This window comes from Tinamus guttatus, unplaced genomic scaffold (assembly GCF_059628265.1).
Source record: "Tinamus guttatus ecotype Peru unplaced genomic scaffold, ASM5962826v1 Tinamus_guttatus_pri_ptg001087l, whole genome shotgun sequence".
NCBI classification, from domain to species: domain Eukaryota; kingdom Metazoa; phylum Chordata; class Aves; order Tinamiformes; family Tinamidae; genus Tinamus; species Tinamus guttatus.
Window position 1 is genome coordinate 3,106,795 of NW_028289621.1, and position 19,202 is coordinate 3,125,996.

The 19,202-nt window shown below is 64.9% G+C and overlaps 2 protein-coding genes across 2 annotated transcripts; one reads left to right on the forward strand and one right to left on the reverse strand.

Moving 5' to 3' along the window:
* Positions 1–98: 98 nt before the first annotated feature.
* ARR3 (arrestin 3) lies at positions 99–5,864 on the reverse strand. Its single transcript, XM_088538549.1, has 17 exons — positions 5,848–5,864; positions 5,602–5,632; positions 5,242–5,302; positions 4,786–4,830; positions 4,164–4,363; positions 4,010–4,069; positions 3,726–3,793; positions 3,396–3,531; positions 2,973–3,057; positions 2,585–2,657; positions 2,331–2,468; positions 2,028–2,111; positions 1,516–1,539; positions 1,351–1,403; positions 1,056–1,065; positions 528–530; positions 99–198 (listed from the first exon to the last, which is right to left on the reverse strand). Exons 1-17 carry the CDS (start codon positions 5,862–5,864, stop codon positions 99–101), a joined length of 1,188 nt encoding a protein of 395 aa, XP_088394675.1.
* A 4,464-nt stretch (positions 5,865–10,328) lies between these two features.
* Positions 10,329–18,388, forward strand: LOC104571435 (phosphatidylinositol 3,4,5-trisphosphate 5-phosphatase 2). The gene is made up of 26 exons (XM_088538472.1): positions 10,329–10,465; positions 10,547–10,610; positions 10,915–11,219; positions 11,295–11,435; positions 11,509–11,596; positions 11,681–11,767; positions 11,889–11,996; positions 12,086–12,200; positions 12,427–12,533; positions 12,715–12,817; positions 13,142–13,338; positions 13,598–13,715; positions 13,840–13,936; positions 14,395–14,533; positions 14,768–14,867; positions 15,152–15,240; positions 15,539–15,620; positions 15,717–15,806; positions 16,031–16,147; positions 16,274–16,362; positions 16,542–16,629; positions 16,900–17,055; positions 17,135–17,222; positions 17,301–17,682; positions 17,878–17,996; positions 18,256–18,388. The coding sequence occupies exons 1-26, from the start codon at positions 10,329–10,331 to the stop codon at positions 18,386–18,388; spliced, it is 3,339 nt and encodes a 1,112-aa protein (XP_088394598.1).
* The last annotated feature ends 814 nt before the right edge of the window (positions 18,389–19,202 follow it).

Consider the following 19,202-nt stretch of genomic DNA (forward strand, 5'->3'; position numbering starts at 1 on the left):
GCGTGCGAGGGAGAGGAGGCGCCTACGGGGACGGGGCGAGGGGCTGGCGGCGCGGGGGGCTCTGCGGGGCGCGCTGGGGGCTGCCGGCCGCCGGCGCGTTAGCTCTCCTCCTTCTCGGCCTCCTCCTTCTCGTCTTCGTCGTCCTTCTCGCCCTTGAGCTTCTGGCGGGCGAACTCCTCGATGACGATGTCCTCCTCGCTGCAAGGGGAGAGCGCGGCGCTGTGAGCCCCGGAGCCGGGCCCGTGCGCGCCCTCCCGGCGCACGAGCCAGCGGGGCTCCCCGGGAGACGGCGAAAAGGGGGAAAAACCTCCATTTGTGCCCCAAAACGCTGCTGCCGCCAGGGCGCAGCGCGTTCATCCTGACACTTTCTGACCAAACTACCCCAAAATGAGGCCTGACGGCTCAGGGAAACTCCCTGCAGAGGAGGGAGGGGAGCCTGCAACTTCAGGAGATTAAAGCAACGTTTTGCCTTGTCAAGGGGAGAAAAAGGAAGGAGAAGAAATAAAATGGAAACAGAGATTAGTTACCTCCTTGGGAAAGGGATGATGCCAGAGGAGAGCCACAAAATGAGAAGAGGGGGAAGAAAACGGAAAAAAAGAGTCAGTGGAAGAGATTCCAAAAGCCTGGGGAATGTGAAACAACTTGGCAGATTCAGCAGGGAATGGCGGGGGGCCAGCCAAGAGGGCTGTTAATCAGGAAGCCGAAATCTCTGTCTGAGCCGAGGGAGTGAGAGCCCGGGAGGCCGCGGGGTCCCCTGCTCCTCAGGCCGGCGCTCGTGTCCCTTGCAGCGCATGGCCAGGCACAGAAGCAGCTTCTGGGGGGTTTGCAGCTGGGGACGGCGCTCGCCACGAGCCCCGCGCTGGCGTGAGGCGCCCCGGCTGCTCGCCCGCTGCCGGCAGCGTCCCGGGGCTGTCCCGCTGCACGAGGCCTGGGCGTTCTGATCCAAGGGCAGCACCATAAATCCCCGTGGGAATGGGGCGTTATATCCATCTGTGATGCTTCTATATGGTTTATTCACACATAATAGTTTATAGCGTAAGATTTTTTTTCCTTACCTTGGCTTGTCTGTAGTCCGTTCATAAGTGCATCCAGGGAGGCAAGGATTGGGAGGGGGACACAGACACAGGTTAGTGCAGAAATGACATTTCAACAGGCAGCTGCTCCACGCTCAGGTGTCTGTCCTGGAGTGACAGTCCCCTCGCGTGAGGCCTGCTGAGGTTCAGGCCATCACGGGGTGGCCTTTGGCGCGGTAGCACCATAGTGCAGAGTGTGGCCATCCTCTGCAGCGCCTGTCCTGCCCCTTGGGACCGTCCCCTGCCACCGGCCCCAGGGCCCCGTGGCCTCACTCACCATCCGAAGGCTTCGGGTGCATCAGGATGACGGGCAGCTCGACACCGACGTCACTGGGGGAGAGGCGCTTTGGTGAGCGAGGTGACCCCGGGCCACCCGCTCAGCCCCCGCTGTGTCAACAGCGTCGGTGCTGCCGCGTCCCCCCGTGCAGCTCCTCTTCCTTACCTGGAAGTGAGATCCCCCAGGATGCTGCAGCAGCAAAAGGAAGGACATGGGATTAGAGGGGAGCAAAGGCGGCCTGCGGGATACTGCTGGGCCACCCCTCCGCGAGGAGCTCCATGGGCCATCCCTGCCATCCCGGGAAAAGGGGCCTTGTGGGAGTGCGTGTTGGGATGTCCCGCAGGGAGACGCCGGCTTTCGGGCTGGGGCTGGCCGTGCTCTGGGGCACTGGAGTGTGGCGGCCAATGCGACTCTCCGGTGCCAAGGGAGGATGGGAGGTGCTAGAATGCTCTGTAATAAAGCGGACGATGCTCCACAGTGTGTTGGATGGTGCTTCCTAACGAGGGCGAAGGGTGGGCACGTGGGGACATGGCGTGGGGAGGGGGTCGCCATCCCCATGAGCTGGGGGGCGAGGAGGATGTCTCTGGTGTGGGCCGCCTCACAGGTCCCATCCCTCCAACATCTGCCTGCACCGGAGCCACCCGAGCGCTGCAGGCTCCGTGTCGGGAGCTCCTCACCCTCCTCGGGACACCACCAGGTTGACCTTCACTTTGTAGGACACCAGGATCCCCAGCACCTCCTTGTCCATGCCGGGCCTCAGGCTGGGAGGAAAGGGAGAGCAAAGCCATGAGAGGAGGCATCTCCCGCGAGATGGATAACAGGATCCGTGTCCGTGCCACAAACCCCTCTGCTTCCCCAGTGGGCAGAAGAAACGACTAGGATCCTTGTTGGGAACGAAAGGGAAAAACACCCCGCAGAACCACGGGGAAGGGGGAAAGGCTGAGGCTGAGGGAGGCTGCCAGGAGCCCCGTCACCCTTACATGGTGGTGGAGGCCAGGTTGGTGTCCTCGTGCTTGAGCTTGCCGTCCAGCGCCAGGCCGCGCTTCTCGCGGTTGGCCGCGAGCGTGGGCGTCACCGAGTAGGTTTTGGAGAAGGTGGAGTTGGCTGCCACGTTCTCGCTGCAGGGAGCAGAGTGCTGAGCCCCGGGCCAGGCCGCGTCCACGCAGCGCTGGACCGGGACGCATCCACGCAGCGGCGCCCGGTAAAGGCGGGTGGCCGCCTCCCTTCTGCTTACTTGAACTCCTCGTTGCACACAGTCTTCGTGTACTTGTCCAGGGAATAGAGGACCACATCCGTGATCTGGTCCACTGCAGGGAGAGGGGACGGAGCTACGTTGGGCACGCGTAGGCGCCGCATGGCCGCTCACCAACGTGCAGTCCCCACAGCCCGGTGGCCAAGGGGCAGCACCTCCCACCAGCGGGCAGGGACATTCCTGCAGGCTTTTCCCCACCGCTGGGTTTAGCAGGGCAGATACTGAGTAAATAATGTTTCTCATGGGCTGGTGGTCTCGTGGCCACATTGCCCCGCTTCTCCCTCCTGAGAACCCAAGCTGCCACTTTGACCCTTGCAGCAGGACACGCCATCCTGGGGCATGTCCGTGTGTCCCTCAGGCTTGCTCTCACCTGTGACCTTGATCTTCTTCACGATCTTGTTGGTGGTGTTATTGATGTTGACATTCACGTTGATGGGGTCTCCGTGGTAGTAGATCTGCAGTTGGAAGAGACTCGGTCTCACACAGGGGACAACCACATTTTGGGTGCCTGAGCAGCGCCGGGTGTCGTGAGGACAAGGGAGCAGTTCCCGGGTGCACCAAGCAGGGAAAACCATCATGCAGTGGAAGGCACTGAGCCAGGAGAAATGCATCTTGTGCATCACGCTCGAGACTTTCCCTTCCAGGGAGGCAAGAAAATCTCAGGTCCTGGGGACGTTTGGTTTGCAGCCCAACCGCAGAGCCCTCCAAGGCTCAGGCTCACAGGATGTGCTGTGGAGGGGATGCTGCACATCCTGGGAATTCAACCATGGAGAATTCCCCCTCCCGCACCCACCTCTCTATCCAGCGAGGCCTCGAGGTGCAAGGGCTTGTCGGACATCATGAACTGCCGGGTGGTTTCCGACTTGGGCGCGGGCCCTGTTTTCAGGGGCGCGTACTGGATCTTGCGGATGATGAGCCGCACGGAGTTCCTGCAGGAGCAAGGACCTGTCCCACCACCAGCCCCCTCCTCCCGGGCACTGCCAAGGGGGCCGGTTCCTCTCCTGCGGTCAAAGACCGAATCCGGCCATGCTGGAGGCTGGAGCGGGGCCCTGGATCGACCCCTGACAAGCAGCGTCTATTCGGCTGCAAGGACCCGGGAAGGAGAGGGATGCCTTGGAAATACCTCTTGTGTATTTTCTCCTCCAGGTTTTCAGCGCAAAATCCTTTGACCTCGAAGTCCACTCCACAGGCCTGCAGGAAACACATGTGGTTGCAAAGCGGGACAGGCTCTGTGTTCCCCAACGTTCAGGTTTATTCCCCTCCTTTTCCCCACTGCATCAGCCCTCTGCTCTGTAGGGAACACAGGCGTCCCCGGGCGCATCCCCGTATGGCAGCAGCTCTGGTTTTTGGCCCCTCCAAATTGACCACCCCTCTGTCCGTGGCCGCGGGCCGAGGGCAGCATCTCACCTTCCCAACATCGTCCGGTCCGGGCTGGAGGGTGACGGAGCAGGGCAGGTTGGGCGCAATCTGGGGACAAAAGGAGCCAAGGGAGTTCTTCCGTGAGCGGAGAGGCTGCAGGACCATTGGCTCCACGGAGCCAAGGCAGCCATGCGGTGCCCACCTCGAAGGTGAAGGGGTAGGCATTCTCGCCCAGCTTCTTCAGCAGCTTCTCCTGCAAGAGGGTGAGCGTTTTGGGCACCTGGTCTGGCACCGGAGGGAAGATCTGCGTGGTCAGGACATAGAGGTCCTTCCTGAAGGTCAAGCCGATGACGTCGAGGTCATCGCGGCCATAGCGAAACGCGCACGTCAGTGTCACGTACACTGGTGTCGGTGCAGGGCGCGTGGAGACGGCGCGTGGGATTAGAGGTGGGGAAGGAGTGCGGGAAAATGAGCACAGGGGGAAAGGGTTGAGGAGAGAAAAAAACTGTCTTACGGACTTGTTTACAGAAACAGACTCGGCTCCTGTCTGGACCTGGATGTGAGGGGCCCAGCAGCAAGTTAAAAGGGCTCATCGCCTCTTTCTTCAAGGCACAGATGGCTCCAGAGCCCCAGACCCAGGAGGTGGAAGAGAGGCAGAAGGGAGGCAATTCTCCCCTCCAGAGAAACCATCATAGCCCTGTTGTGGGGGACCCAGCAGACAACCCATTGCTATTCTACCATCTCCACAGCCCCAGATTGCTTGTGGACTTTGCACCATTTTTTTAGCCTTTCCCATTACAACATCAATTTTTGTGTCTTGGTACCTTTCCTGTCCTTTAGGTACTCGGGGTCAATCAAGCAGACGCCATCTGCAGACAAGGAAAGGAGAGCAGGTAAGGTCAGATCCTGGCAGGAGGCAGCAAGGGGGGCAATGCCCGGCCAAATGCAGCGCTCCTTAAAGACACCAAAGTCACCCGTGCCAGCAGCTCTGCAGGCAACGGCGGGGAGCTGCCTGTCACAGAGCTTTGATGCCTCCCAAAGCATCTCCGCCAGGAGGGTGACAGGTTTGTTTTGCAAAGCCCAGGCTTTGTCCCTCTCCCCAACCCCTTCCTTTGAAGGTATTTGCAGGAAAATGGGATCTTAGCTCCTCTGGAGTTGCCCTTGTTCCTCCTGCTCCCAGTGGGGAGCGGAGACACCAGCAGAGGAGCCAAGTCTCCAAAATGCATCAGGCAGCAACAGTGGCCATTGGGGACCACTCCGTCGGGGGCAGTCTCACTCACCTACAGCGTCCACGCACTCCACATGATCCACAAAGTCTCTCTTCCCCAGGTAAATGGACAACTGGAGGCAGCACAGGGTGAAGACCAAGAAGGAACAAGGTTATTGCTCGCCATCGAATCAGCAGAAACCTTTGAGCCCCAGTTTGCACCGCAGAGATCTTCAGCCCTGCAGCCCTTCAGCGTGTTGAAGAAGGCTCAGATTTAAGGACTCCCACAGGTCTTTTCAATTTCTCTTTTGAAAAACCAGCCCTGTGGTGGCATCACGGCCATAGAGGAAGGCAGTTGTGGGAGCCCAAAGGAAAGGGGAACCTCCCACATCCCCTCTGGGAATAAGGCAGACCCTTTCCTGCATGGACTCACCTTGCTGTTTGGGCTGGTCTTCTTGAACACCCTGTGAAGGGAACAAACACAGAGGCGTTGGAAAAGCTGTGGAGAGGCTGGGAGCAGCGGTCCCATTCCAAGGGCACACGGACATGGAGGGGACCATGGAGGGGACGTGGGAGCCGGTCAGGCTGGTGGAGCCACGGTGACCCTGCCCAGGCTGCCGCGTCCACCCTGCACCCCACAAATGAGGACAGACAGACACCCAGACAGACAGACACCTACTTTGATCCTTCGGCCATTTCGGATCAGTCGTGGTACAGCGGGGAACCTGCAGGGAGAAATGCAGGGAAGCACTGGGAGAGCCCACGGGGATGGGAGCAGCTGGGTGTCACCTGGAGGCAGCCGGGAGCGAGGACAAACCCACTAATAAGCCTTTAACCTGCGGCGTGCAGGGGTTGCAGCGCCGCGGGGCCGTGCACGTCCCCGGAGCCCCATCCTCAAGCTTGGTGGGGTTTGGGGGTTCTGGTTTCCAGCGAGGCTTTGCCCTCTTCCCTGTGCAGACATGGTGGGGACAGACACGAGACCCGAGCTGGAGGGACAGCCTGGCCGGGAGAGCCCTCCCCTCCCAGACCAAAGCAACCACGAGGAAGAGGAGCAGCAAAGGGGAGGCCCATGCAGGGCAGGTTCCAGCAAAGGAAAGGGGAACCCTCGGTGGGCCCAAGAGTCGAGGCAAGAAAAGGAACAAGGCAGGTCAGGGCGCTGCCACTTTATATATTTCCTTGTCTGTGGGGAACCTGCAGTCTGGACCTGGGAAGAGGAACGGGCTCATTTGGTCCCAACAGCCACAAGGAGAGCGAGGAAACCACAGAGAGGCCAGGGCAGTGTGAGCACCGGGAGCTGGCAGGGAGTCTGAAAGGGCTCCATGGAGCATCAGTGCTTCCCGAGGACCCCATCCCTCTGCAAAACACCCTGGAAAAGCTGCCGCACTGGGAGCGCCGCGGATGCTCTGGAGCGCTCTGGTCTCTCCCCGGTGTAGCCAGTTTCTCAGCAATGGGAAACGCCAGGAAGCCACCACCACATGTCACTGCGCAGGATCACCCCCGAACTCATCGCCTGCCCCCGCGCTGCCGTGAGCCGCGTCCCATCCAGCGCTCCCCGTCCCAGGGAGCCTCCCTAGCCCCGAGACCGGCTGCTCCTCCGGGGACTCCTTCCCAGGCAGGGGGCCCGGCTGATCGGCAGGCGATTTGCGGGCGATTAGGAGGGATGAGCCGAGCTTCCTGAACTTAACCAGCTCGGCCGCGAGCGGGGCTTAGAGCCGGGCAGGTTGCTAAGCCCTGGGGGTGCCTGGGCATCCTCCTCCTCACGCAGCTGCCACTGCGCTGGGGACAGAGCGAAGGGCGGTGTCACAGCGAGGAGATGATCCCCACTATCCCGATCATGGGATCTTTGGTTGCTCTCTGCTATCAAAGATTGTGACGGGTGATGAAGTCTGTGTGGGCTCTGAGTATGAAGCTGAGGTGGTCTTATCTGCAGGGGTTCTTGGGCAGGAGCAAGAGGTGCAAAATCTCCACCGGGAGCCCGGAATGGGTCAGAGAGGATTAAAAGCAGGAGAAGAGCCAAGTCCAAGGCCCACCGAGACCTCAGAGAGGAGGATATGGAGCCTTCCCCCACCTTGCCGTGCTCTCCTACACGGCAGGCGCGGTACTGCCGTACCCACCACGCTGACCTATGGAAACCCCCTGGCAGCTCTTCCAGCCCCAATCCGCCCTCCTTCCCGGCGGAGTCATCCCGCTGCGGGGAGCTCCTACCTGCGGCAGCCTCCTCTTCCTCGCTGCGCGGTGACTGCGCCGCGCACCCGCTCCCACCGCCTTATATCCCCGCACGGGCCCGTCCCCGCCGCGCGGCCCGGCAGATGCGCAGCGTGTGCGAGCGCATGGCGGCGGGCGGATTTTGCGGCCGCAATCCTATTAGTTTATTAATTCGGGAGCTGGTTCATGAGTAAGAGTGGGCAACGAAGGTGCTTCTTGCCAGGGCCCTGAGAAAGCAGATTACGGGGATGGGCAAAGCAGGCTTAGGAGCGAGGTGATGCTAATCGAGATGGATTCCCTGCTCTCGGGCGGGCTGAGGATCCGTGCCCACGGCATTGCCACATGGCTCCCGATTCACGCGGCGGCAGCCAGGGGCTGGGACACCCCGTTCCCAGGCACCTGCCCCATTTCGCTGCTCCCTCCCGCACTTGGAAGCAGCGTGGGAGGTTCAGGAGGCTGCGTGCATGGCTGGGATGCTCAGACAACCCGGTCCCCTCCTGTCCCAGGACGTCCCCGCTCCGAAACGTGACCCTGTGCTCACAGTGGTGGCTGCTGTCCCCTAGCTGGGCCGAGAGCACCCCAGAGGCGGCGGGAGGGAAGGAAGGGGCAGCCCTGGCAGGACATGGGGGCAGAGGGACGCGCAGCCCGAAGGGGCCACACGCAGAGGGGAGACCCGGCCCGCAGCGCCACGCGCTCGGCCCTGCCGTTTCATAACGCCGCTGCTTGGCCCCGCCTGACCTGATTAGCACGTTGTTAATTCAAGGGTGGCTGCTGCAAATAGAAAACTCCTGGGAGCGCAGGGTGGGTTTGTCCCGCGCGAGGCTCCCTGCCTCCCATGGCCGCAGACTCCGCCACCGGCCGGGCTCTGCCGTCCCGGGAACAGCGGTGCCAGGGGACATCGGGGACCGGATCCCCTCTCCCATCCCCGGCGCATCCGGAGGCCCCGCTGCTTGCCGAGACCTCTGGCATTCCTTGCATTTCACAGGCATTTCGAGGTTTGCCTCAGCAACACGCTGCCATTCCCCGTTCATGGCCCTCACGGCCCCATTTCGGAGCCACCCCGTCCCCCCGAGGCCTCTCTTGCGGCCACCATCACTCATGCAGCGACGTCTCCCGTGCTCAGCCCGCCCACACTGCCGCGGAGGCTTTAGCCCCGGGACAGGCCGTGCGCGGCGGGCACTGCCCGTCTCGCTAATTGCCCGCGGCAGAGCTGCTTAGCGCCCAGATTAGCGGGCGCTATTTCTGCCAAGGTCAGGGGACGCGTGAACTGCGACCCACGGGGCGCCAGGGGGGCGGCCGTCCCAGACGTGTCCCATCCCAGCGTGGTGGCTCCCTGCACTTTAAATGCCCTGGGAGATCCAGGAAAAACCCCGGCATCATCCTACTCCCTTGAGCGGGAGGCACCACTGGGGATGGCGCCGGGACGAGCCGTCCCCCTCCGCAGCCCCTCGGGTGAGGAATGCACCCGGGGGGCATCCTGCGAGCCCATCCCGCACTGGGGAGGCTGCCCGGCATCCTCATCCCACGGTAATTCCCAAAAGCCCGGCCGGCTCCGTGCCGGAGCAACCTGAGCTGGATTAGGTGGCACTAAGCGCCCGCGCCGCCGGGGGGTCACGGGGAAATGTGGCAGCATCGTTAAATAACGGCAGGGACGGGCGTGGGCTGCAGCCCCTGGCGCTGACCCTGGCGCCGGCGCCGTCTCCTGGTGCAGGTGGCAGGAGATGCAAATGCCCCCACGCGGCCCCAAACCACCGGCCCAAAATAAACAGAGCTGCCGAATTTCTCGGCAGCGCAGGCCACAGCTTCCCCCTGCCATGGCAGCAAGCCCAGGTGGGGCCAGCCCAGGAGGAAGATGGGGACAGGGCTGCAGACACGTCCCGGCAGTGCTGGGTGCACGGTCAAGGACTCCCGTTCGCACTTGGGAGGTGGCAGCTCCGGGTGCAAAGGAGCCACGTGCCGGTGTGTGATGGGCACCGTGCAATGGAAGCAGCCAGCGGTGGGGAAATACACAGGGTGCAAACAGCAGAAAACACCTTGGCCTTCCTCCTCCTCCTCCTCCTCCTCCTTGTCATGCTCTGGCAGGCCCCGGCAGCAGATGGTGGCTGCTGCTCATCTGTAATTAACGGGGCGCCGCGCGGATAATCACACCGCGCGGCTGCCGCTCGCTGCAGGCCCGGCACGAGCGTCGGCGGCTGCAAGGTGCCACGCGACGCTCCCACCCGCATTCCCAGGCCATTCCCGGCATGGCCTTCCTAGGAAAACCCCTCTGGCTGGGCTCTTTTAGCAGGGAGGGAAGGGGGGTGGCTGTGCAAAGTGCCCCCCTCCCAGGGCTGCGTGTCCAGCCTAACTGTTTGCTGTGCCCTGGGGCTTCCCGAGCCGAGGATGCTCCTGCGCCAGGGATGCAATGCAGCAGCGCTCAGGCTCCGGGCACAGAGAAGGCCCCGGAGCCGCTCCGACCCACATGACTGCGGTGGCTTCCTCGGGGCGGCCGCGGGCGGGGAGGAGCAGCGAGGAGGCTGGTCGGGGCCGCGGCCGGGGAAGTGCAGCAGGAGGAAGTGCCGGCGGGCGAGCGGAGCGGGCTGGGCGGCCGTGGGGACGGGGGCATCGCGGGACCGTGGCGCCCGCCTGGCTCCGCAGGCCCCGAGCTGCCGGCAGCGGCGCGGCGAGCGCGGGGAGGTGAGCGATTCCGCGGGAGCAGAACCAGCGAAGTCGGCTTCCCTGGCTGGCTGCGCGCATGGAGAGCATCCGCATGCTCAGCGGCTCCTGGCAAAGCCCTGGTCCCGCCGGGATGCTGCCGTCACCATGAGACACTGGCCACGGCCGCCCCTCGCCCGCTGGGACGCACCGGCACCGCTTGCCCTTCCTCGCCTCTCCATCCTCACCCTCGTGCTCGGGGGGCGCCGCTGAGCCCCGCGCAGGGCCCGTGCCGGGCTGCGTCCCGGGGCTGCCCGCAGGATGGCGACGACAACCTGGTACCACCGCGACATCAGCCGGGTGGTGGCGGAGGATCTGCTGGCCAAGGCGGGCAAGGACGGCTGCTTCCTGGTGCGGGACAGCGAGTCCGTGGCCGGCGCGTACGCCCTGTGCCTCCTGTGAGTCGCCTTCGTCCTCCCTCCATCCCCTGGCTCCGGGCGTCCTTTGCAGCACGCTGAGCCCCTGCGCGCTCGTGGCAGGTTCCAGCGGCACGTGCACACCTACCGCATCCTCCCCGATGCTGAGGGGCTGCTCTCGGTTCAGGTGGGTGCAGCGGCTCCTGCAGTCGTGCAGTGGAGCGCCCTGGGGCGCAGCGGGGGCATTTGCAAGCCCGGGATTTGGGGATTTGGAGAGGCGGGCGCCTTTGCCGGCCCCACGGGGTGGGTGCTGCGTGGTGGCAGGGGCGGCATTCGCACCGGTGCGCGCCGCGCTGCAGCGAGCGGTGCGGTTCGCCTGCTGCAACCCCACAGGATGTGCGCCCCGTGCACGGACCCTTCCTGCCCGCGCCGGCAGCACCGGCTCCCCGCGCGTCCCCGCGTGCGGCGACGGGCTCCGCTTCCCTCTGCAGAGCGTGCAGGGCGCCCAGGCCAAGCGCTTCCGCAGCCTCGCCGAGCTGGTGGGCGCCTACCAACAGCCCAACGTCGGCCTGGTTGTGCCGCTGCTGCACCCCGTGCACCAGGCCTGTGCCGAGGACAAGGAGGACGAGGAGGAGGAGGAGGAGCGGACGGGTGAGCCGTGCCCCGTCCCGCCGAGCCGCGGTGCCGCCGATGGGGACGGTGCCCGCGATGGCACCCCGGCCAGCATGGGATGCCCCGGCCGCAGCCTCATCTCGCAGCAGCTGCAGCAGCGGCTGCAGGAGCAGGTTCACAGCAGGTAGCGCACGGCGCCGAGCCCAGCGGCGGGGACGAGGCTCCCACGTTGCCTCTCAGCCACCTCCGTCCCTTGCAGCCCCGCCAGCGACTTCATGGGCTTCATGGCCGAGTACCTGAGCCAGCACCTGCCGCGGGACCTGGAGGCGCTGCGCGGGGGGGACCTGCAGCTGCGGCACCTCTGCGCCGCGCTCGTCACCGCGTGCCAGGGGCTGCACAGGTGAGTGTGCACGGGGCGCGCGGCTGCTCGCACTCGTGCTCGCGCTCACACGCGCGCCGCTCCCTCCCTGCAGCGAGATCGACTTCACGCTGGCCGGGCTGGAGGCGCTGGCCAAGGTGTTCGGGCCCCCCGCGTCGCCCCGCAGCCCCGCGCGGGAGCAGGTGAGCGGAGCGCAGGGCTGCGGGGCCGCCCGTGCAGGAGCCGCTCCTGGGCCTCCGCCCCAGCACGCGTCCCTGTGTCCCCAGGGGCTCCTGAGCAGCGACCCGGAGCTGGAGCTGCTCCTCAGCAAGATCTCCACTGTCAACCACCTTCTCTCCTCGCTGGAGAAAAAGGTGCCAGGGGATGCTGAGGCAGAGGGACTGCCACTTGCAGACCCCACTGGAGGGGACAGGGTCCCTCTCCCACCCCGGGTGCGTCAGTGTCTCGCTGTTCCTCACCCACCTCTCCCTGCAGGTGCTGAGGTCGCTGCAGGAGACGGTGTCCAAGCACAACCTGGCGCTGCCCAGTGCAGCTGCGGCCCTGCAGCCGGCCACCAAGCCCCTGGCTGTGCAGAGCTTCGAGGTGAGCCCGGGATGGGACAACCGTGTGGCCTGGAGGGCAGAGAGAGCAGGGACAGGCACCGAGCCCTGCCGGCGGGCCCCGTGCTGCAGGTAAAGGCGGGCAAGTCGCAGCGAGCAGCCCTGACGGTGGACGTGGAGTCGGGCACGGTGGCTGTCACCAAGAAGGGCAGCAGGACCCCCGAAGAGACCATCCCCCAGGATAAAAGTAAGGAGCCTCCTGTTCCCTTGCGTGTCCCCAGGGGATGGTGGGGGGCCAGAGGTTCCTTCTGCAAGGGCAGAAAGGGATCTCCCAGGCCTGACGCCAGGGTGATGGGCTCCTTCCTCTCTGGAGATTGTGGGGACAGCGGGGAGCTGAGGCTGGGGGGCCGGATGAGTGGCGGGACACGATGTGGGGGCCCTGCGTTGTCCTGCTCATGACCACGGGCATGCAGTTTTGCAGCTGATCAAATACCAGAGCATGCAGAGCAAGGTGAGGCTTGTGTACGACCGTGACCAACACAAGAGCCTCAGCAGAGACTTCGTCTTCCCGAGCGCGCGGGTAAGGGCACCTCAGCCATGTCCTGAGGTTAAGGGCTCTCTGAATGTCCCCAGCTCCCATGCCTGGACGTTAATGTCCCCGTGGCCCTGCTGCAGCCCTGCAGACCTGGCAATCAGCATCCCTTGTGCGGCCACGTTTCCCATAGCCCCGTGGCTCTGGGGACACCTGTGTCTTCCTGCAGAAGCGCGAGGCCTTTTGCCAGCTGCTGCAGCTCATGAAGATCCAGCACTCCAACCTGGACGAGCCCGACCTCATCTCGGTGTATGTCGGGACGTGGAACATGGGTAAGGGGCTGGGAGACCCTCTTGTTGTGCAGGAAGTGCATCCAGAGGGGAGGAAGGCATTCTGAAGGAGCCAGGGCGTCTAGGGCTGGAGCTGCTCCTTGCTGGTCCAAGAAGTCCAGAGAAGGCCCCAGCTGGACCTTTTTTGGGTTCATCAGTCCTGCTGTGACCCACTTATTTCATGGTCGTGAGGAGTAAACGGAGGGGTTGGGATGCTCGGCGGGGTTCTGGAGTGCAGCGGCTCGGCACGGGGCTGTGGCGGGCGCTTGGCGCGGAGCTTCCCGCGCGGCCGGGCGCTGCCGCTCGCTCACCGTGCCCGCTCCGCAGGCAGCGCCCCGCCGCCCCGCTCGCTGGCCTCGTGGCTGACGTCGCGGGGCCTGGGGCGCGCGCGGGACGAGACCACCGCCTGCATCCCGCACGACATCTACGTGGTCGGCACGCAGGAGAACTCCCTGGGCGACCGCGAGTGGGTGGAGTTCCTGCGCGCGTCCCTCAAGACGCTGATGGCCATAGACTACCGAGTGGTAATGGCGTGGGCCGGGCCCGCAGGGGGACACGTGCTGGGGTCTCAGCTGCCCTACCTGGCCTTGTCTGCGGCATTAAAGGCTGGGGACTTCCACAAACGGGTTCAGGAAGCTGCTATCCACCGCGATGGAGCTGGGGCTCTCGCGGCTAAACCCAACGGCCTCTTCCTCTTTCTGCTCTCGCACCCCATCCTCCTCATGGCGGCAGCCAGCCCCATCTCGGGGGCCATGCGGGCCCCCTGGCCGCTGTGTCCTGCAGGTCGCCCTGCAGTGCCTCTGGAGCATCAAGATAGTGGTGCTGGTGAAACCGGAGCATGAGCGGCGCATCAGCCACGTGAACACGTCCAGTGTGAAGACTGGCATCGCCAACACGCTGGGTGCGGGCAGGGAAGGGGCTCCCAGGGGGACGGGGCAGGTTGTGCTCAGGGACGCCCCAAGCCGGGCTGGCCACTGGGAGCAGGCAGCTCTGTGGGTCACCTCCACCCCGCTGTGTCCTTGCAGGGAACAAGGGAGCCGTGGGCGTCTCCTTCCTTTTCAACGGGACGTCCTTCGGGTTCGTGAACTGCCACCTGGCCTCGGGGAGCGAGAAAACCCACAGGTGACAGCGGGACGCGTGGCAGGGGGACAAACCCCGCTGGGGCTGGCGGGGTTTAGCAGTGCAGAGCAGCCGAGGTGGGTCCTCATTCAGACGGGGCGCTTAGAAGGGAACGGTGGAGATTCAGAGGAAGCGGCAATAAAACACAAAACCTGAAAGCCAGCTGGTAGCAAAGGATATCCTTCCTCGCGGCTCTGGGTTTCCGCTACGTGATGGCAAGCTTGCACGCAGCGACTGCTCCCGCCGCGCTTCCTGCACGCTTCTTGCAGGAGCCGCTGGCAGGGAGCTGGGGCTGCACCCGGAGCCCTTGGGAGGGGAGAAGTTTTGGTCCCTGGATGCCAGAGACTGGGCTTGGGGCTGCCAGTCCCTGTCCCCAGCAGACAGGCCCCGCGGCCAGGCGCGATGGGGCTGGCGGCAGGGCCACCTCACCTGCTCTGCTGCTGTCCCCGCACGCGGTGCAGGAGGAACCAGAACTACAGCGACATCCTGCGCTCGCTGGTGCTGGGGGACAAGCGGCTCAGCGCCTTCGACCTCACGCTGCGCTTCACCCACCTCTTCTGGTTCGGGGACCTCAACTACCGCCTCAACATGGATGTGCAGGTAGGAGCGCGTGTACGGGGACAAGGGGCCGTGCTGGGGCTGTCACCAGGGCAGGGCAGCACCAGCGAGGCTCCGGCCCCGTGCCCAGGAACACTGGCATGATGGGGAACACAGGGTCCCTGCTGCGGCTGGGACCAAGGAGGGGCCCAAAAGGGCCCTGGATGCCTGAGGAGACGCTGAAGCAGAGGGATGGGTGAGGAAACGCCTGACTGTTCATGTCTCTCCTCCTCCCAGGACATCCTCACTCGTGTAACCAAGCGGGACTTCGAAGCCCTCCTGGCTGTGGACCAGCTCAACCTGGAGCGGGAGAAGAACAAAGTCTTCCTGCGATTCAGTGAGTGCTGGCACGAGGTGCCAAAAATGTGAAGGACCTGATGCACACCAAGGACAATCCCGCTGGGGCAGTGCATCTGGCAGGGGATGGACGCTGGCCTTCCCCCTGGCACATGCCCGTGGGAAGTGACCGTGACGCTGCTCCTAGTGTGGGAATGGGGTTGCACTGTGGCTTGGGAGCCCCAGCAGGCTGCGGAGTGTGGCAGACCATGTCCCCAGCCTGGGGTCAGCTGTGGGGGTGTCCACGACACCCGCCCCAGCGCAGCTCTGCGTCTCGGTCCCCAGGCGAGGGGGACATCTCCTTCCCTCCCACCTACCGGTACGAACGGGGCTCCCGCGACAACTACATCTGGCAGAAGTTCAAGACGACAGGGGTGAGTCCCACACTCCCACGCCAAGGCCAAGGCCCCAGAGGTGCAGGGCTGTGGCGGGGAAATGGGGACAGCGGCTGGGGACAGTGCCCAGCAGGCTGCATGGTGAGCAGAGCCCTGTGCTCAGCCCTGCCTTCCCTCTGCCAAAGAGGCTTTGGGCAGGAGGGAAACATCTCGTAGGGATCTTCTGTCACCTTGGTGCTGGACAGGAGAGAAAACCCCTAGGGCAGGAGTAGCACTGGGCTGGTGGGAGAAAGCAGCCGGGTGGCAGGACTGCGGGAGCAGTTTTTCTTATTCCTAGATGAGGATCAATGTCCCCTCGTGGTGCGACCGCATCCTGTGGAAGTCGCACCCAGAAACACACGTGGTCTGTAACTCCTATGGTGAGCGGTGGCCTCCGGGGCCTGGTGGGGACTTGGGGCAGCAGGCGGTGCTGGGGCTCCGTGTCCATCACTCGGCTTCCCCGTCTTGCGTTCCAGGCTGCACCGATGACATCGTGACCAGTGACCACTCACCGGTCTTTGCCACCTTCGAGGTGGGAGTGACATCGCAGTTTGTGCCCAAGAAGGGTAAGGGTGAGGGGTATGGTAATGGCGGGGATGATGGTAATGGCAAGGGTGATGGTGAGGCTGAAGGCGATGGTGATGGTGAGGAAACCTCGGTGATTGCCTCTGGAGCAATCAGGCCAGGGAATAGCTCCCAGCCCTGCGCCTTCCTGGCTTTGTCACCTCCTGTCATCCAAATTTGCGTGGCCCGGGGTGAGCGTGGTGCTCACCCTGAGCCACCGGTGCAGTGCCCAGCTCCAGCACCGAGGCCCTGGCCTGCATCGAGTGGGAGAGCGTCGAGGTGATCGTGAAAACCGCCAGCCGCAGCAAGTGCTACATCGAGTTCCACTCCTACTGCCTGGAGGGTGAGCAGGGGCCCACGCACCCCTACAACCGTGGCTGGGGTGTGCGAGGTGGTCGTGCACGCCGCGAAAGGCTCCGAGCTCAGCTTGGGGTTGGGGCTGCCTCCATCCATGCTCTCCTGCCAGCAGAGCCCCAGCGGAGCGGGGAGAACACGTCCCAGAGCTGCGACAGCCCCGGCTTCCTCAGGCTCGCCTGGTCGGCCAAGCACTTGCCCGTGGTGAGCACCAGGAACGGGGCTCCGCAGGGGCGGGCGGACCTGCTGCCCCTTCCTGCCAGCCCCACGTCATCCCCCAGCATCCCCACCGCTCCCTTCCCGATCCCTCCCGCCCGGCTCGGCTCCGCTCTGAGGCCGGAGCGCCCGGCCACGGTCGGCAGCGCCCGCTCTGCCCCACGCAGCTGCACCCCATCCTCTCGGACCTGGAGTACCTGGGGGACCAGCACCTGCTGCTCAGCGTCAAGGGCATCGAGAGCTGCGAGTCCTACGGTGCGTCCCCCCTGGGGCTGCCCGGGGCAGCGTCACCTCCCATGCCAGGGAGGGACGCGGTGGCCTCGGCGAGGGCGCGAGTGTCATCCAGGCCCTGTGAGGATGCTGGCATGGGGTCCAGAGTAGCTCGGCATGCAATTTGGAGAGAAAAACTCTGGGTCTGAGGGTTGCAGCTGGCGTTTGGCAGGAGGGACCCCACACGTGGGGCTGCTGGAGGGGGGTCCTGCTGTGGGCGACGGAGACTAACGCCTTGGTGTGCCGCGGGCGCAGGCGAGTGCTGCATCGCCATGAAGTCCATGATGGGCAGCATGGCCCAGCATTTCGAGACGTTCCTCTTCCACCGCGGTGAGGAGACGGGCTCCATGCGCGGCTGCATGAAGGTCCGGGTGCCCACGGACCGGTGCAGGACCCGCGAGCGGCTCTACGGTAACGCGCCCGCGTGCTTGGGCTCCTTCCCCGCGCACCGTCCCCATGCGCTAGCCTTCACCAGCCTGCTCACTTGCAGAGTGGATCAGCTTCGAGGAGGAGGAGGAGGAGGCTGAAGTGGCCACCACCAGCCCCACATGCCCCAGGCCACCCGTGCCCTGCGCCAGGTACCCCGGGTGAGCGTGTCCCCGCCGCCGCTGGCCCCTTGGCCGCGCTAAGGCCGCTTGCCCTGTCGTGTGCTTCAGGAGCCGGCCCCGCAGCATGCCCGAGGCGGCCAGCAGCTACACCAACCCGGCCTACTTCATCTTCGAGGGGCTGCCCAACCCGTGGGCCCCGGCGTCCGAGTGTCCCCGCAGCCAGCGGCAGGCGGAGGCCCCGCGGCGCCGCAGCCCCGCTCCACAGCCCATCGAGGAGGAGCCGCGGGGCCGCGGGCGCCAGCTCAGTCCCCCGCGTGCTGCGCGGCAGCGGAGGCCGCAGTCGGCCGTGCTGGCGAGGGCGCCAGCAGCGAGGGGCGACTGCTCACTCACGGCGCTGCACATGGCCAGGTGTCTCAGCGAGCTGGACCGTGTGTCCCCCGAGGCGCCGGGACCCGCACGGGACGTGCGCCGGCACGGTCGTGCCGCCGAGGTACTGCCAGGCTGCGCGTGGGCTGCAGGGGGCTTTGCTGCAGGGAGATGCCCTTGGACACGGGGCCAGCAGCCGGGGATGGCGAGGGAAGGTGCAGGAGCGGCGATTCCCACATCCCGCATGTCACGGGTGGGGGAAGGCGGGTGGCCACGCCGCAGCGGTGCGGCCGCAGCGTTCCAGTGCTCTCGCCCGCAGTGGCCGCGTGGCAGAGGCGAGCGCTCCCGCAGCATCGGCACGTGGCTGAGGCACCTCGGCTTGGAGCAGTACCGGGACGGGCTCTACGAGAACGGCTGGGATGACCTCGAGTTCTTCAGGTATCCCCCAAGCCCTGGAGCTCACAGTGCAGGGGCAATCGGTCCCCAGGAGTGGGGCTGCTCAGGCCAGCTCCTGTGTCCCCTGGGTCCCTGGTGAGCCCCAAGCCTGGAGGCAGGGAGGAAAGGGGACAAGAAGAGGGGACCATTAAGCAATCAGGCCCCAAATTCCTTCTGGATCCCCTTGGCCCATGAGAACGCTGTCCCCCTGCACCCCACTGGTGGCTTCGCCACAGTTGCTCTTCCTCACCCGTCTGCACAGAGACGTCACCGAGCAGGACCTGCTGGAGGCCGGCGTGCTGAGCCCGGCGCACCGGCAGCTCATCCGAGCCAAGCTCCGCGAGAGCCGCGCGGAGGGGCTGCAGCAGAGACCCTACCTGAAACCCAGCGCCTAGAGGCCAGCGCGGCGGCGAGGCAGCTCCGCGCACCAGCGCCTCGGGGAGCTCCTGCTCTGCTGCCCAGAGCCCCCAGCAGAAGGAGGCAGGGCTGGAGGTCGCAAGGATAAACCTGGGGTTGGACAAGCGCTCTTGGCCTCCTCTGCTGTCTTGGTCAGCACTGCCAACACCACCCCGCACCAGGCCCTGGAGCCCAACCTGGCGGCAGAGGTGGCCGCCCTTCCTCACTGCCCAGCCTCCCCGCAAGCGACCGGGTGTTTCTCCACTGGAAAGTCTCAGGGAGCTCCTGTGGCCACCAGGACTGACTCCAGGCCTGGGTCTTGTCCCATCATGCCCATCCTTCTGCAAAGCAGAAGACCACATGGAACCTGGCCAGCAAGGAGCAGCGGTTGCCTGCGGGACAGGCATGTCCCGGGACGCGCATCCCCGCTCCCTGCTCGGACATGGGTGCCTCTTCCTGAGCTGCTGGCTCCGGATGGCAGCGGCTCGGAGGTCGCCCGTGCTCCTCAGCTGGCCCGTGGTTTTAGCCCGCTGACGTGTTTACGCGCTGGCCGCCCTTTGCTCCAATCCATATTTTGCCCAAGAAATAAAAGCCGAACGGTGCCATCCTTGGGGACACTATGCCCAGGCTGGCCTCAAGGTGGCAGTGGCCACCTTTGTCCCCAGGAGAGGGCTCAGCGCCGGGGCCAGCGGGGTCACCCTCCGGGTGCAGGGCTGGGGGTGGCAGGGCGGGAGCCGTCCCTGTCCCCATCCCCGTAGCCGTCCCCATGGCTGTCCCCATGGCCTTGGGGCAGGACGGGGAGACCCAGGGGCC

Bases quoted from the DNA above. Each gene is read 5' to 3' on its own strand.
- ARR3 (XM_088538549.1), bottom strand. The intron at 4,831-5,241 runs GTGAGTGAGACT...CCTTGTCTGCAG, and splicing joins GGAGTGCGTGGACGCTGTAG to ATGGCGTCTGCTTGATTGAC. The intron at 4,364-4,785 runs GTACCAAGACAC...CACCGACACCAG, and splicing joins GTACCTAAAGGACAGGAAAG to TGTACGTGACACTGACGTGC.
- LOC104571435 (XM_088538472.1), top strand. From the start codon at position 10,329: ATGGCGACGACAACCTGGTACCACCGCGACATCAGCCGGGTGGTGGCG. The intron at 10,611-10,914 runs GTGGGTGCAGCG...TTCCCTCTGCAG, and splicing joins AGGGGCTGCTCTCGGTTCAG to AGCGTGCAGGGCGCCCAGGC. The intron at 12,818-13,141 runs GTAAGGGGCTGG...CCCGCTCCGCAG, and splicing joins TGTCGGGACGTGGAACATGG to GCAGCGCCCCGCCGCCCCGC.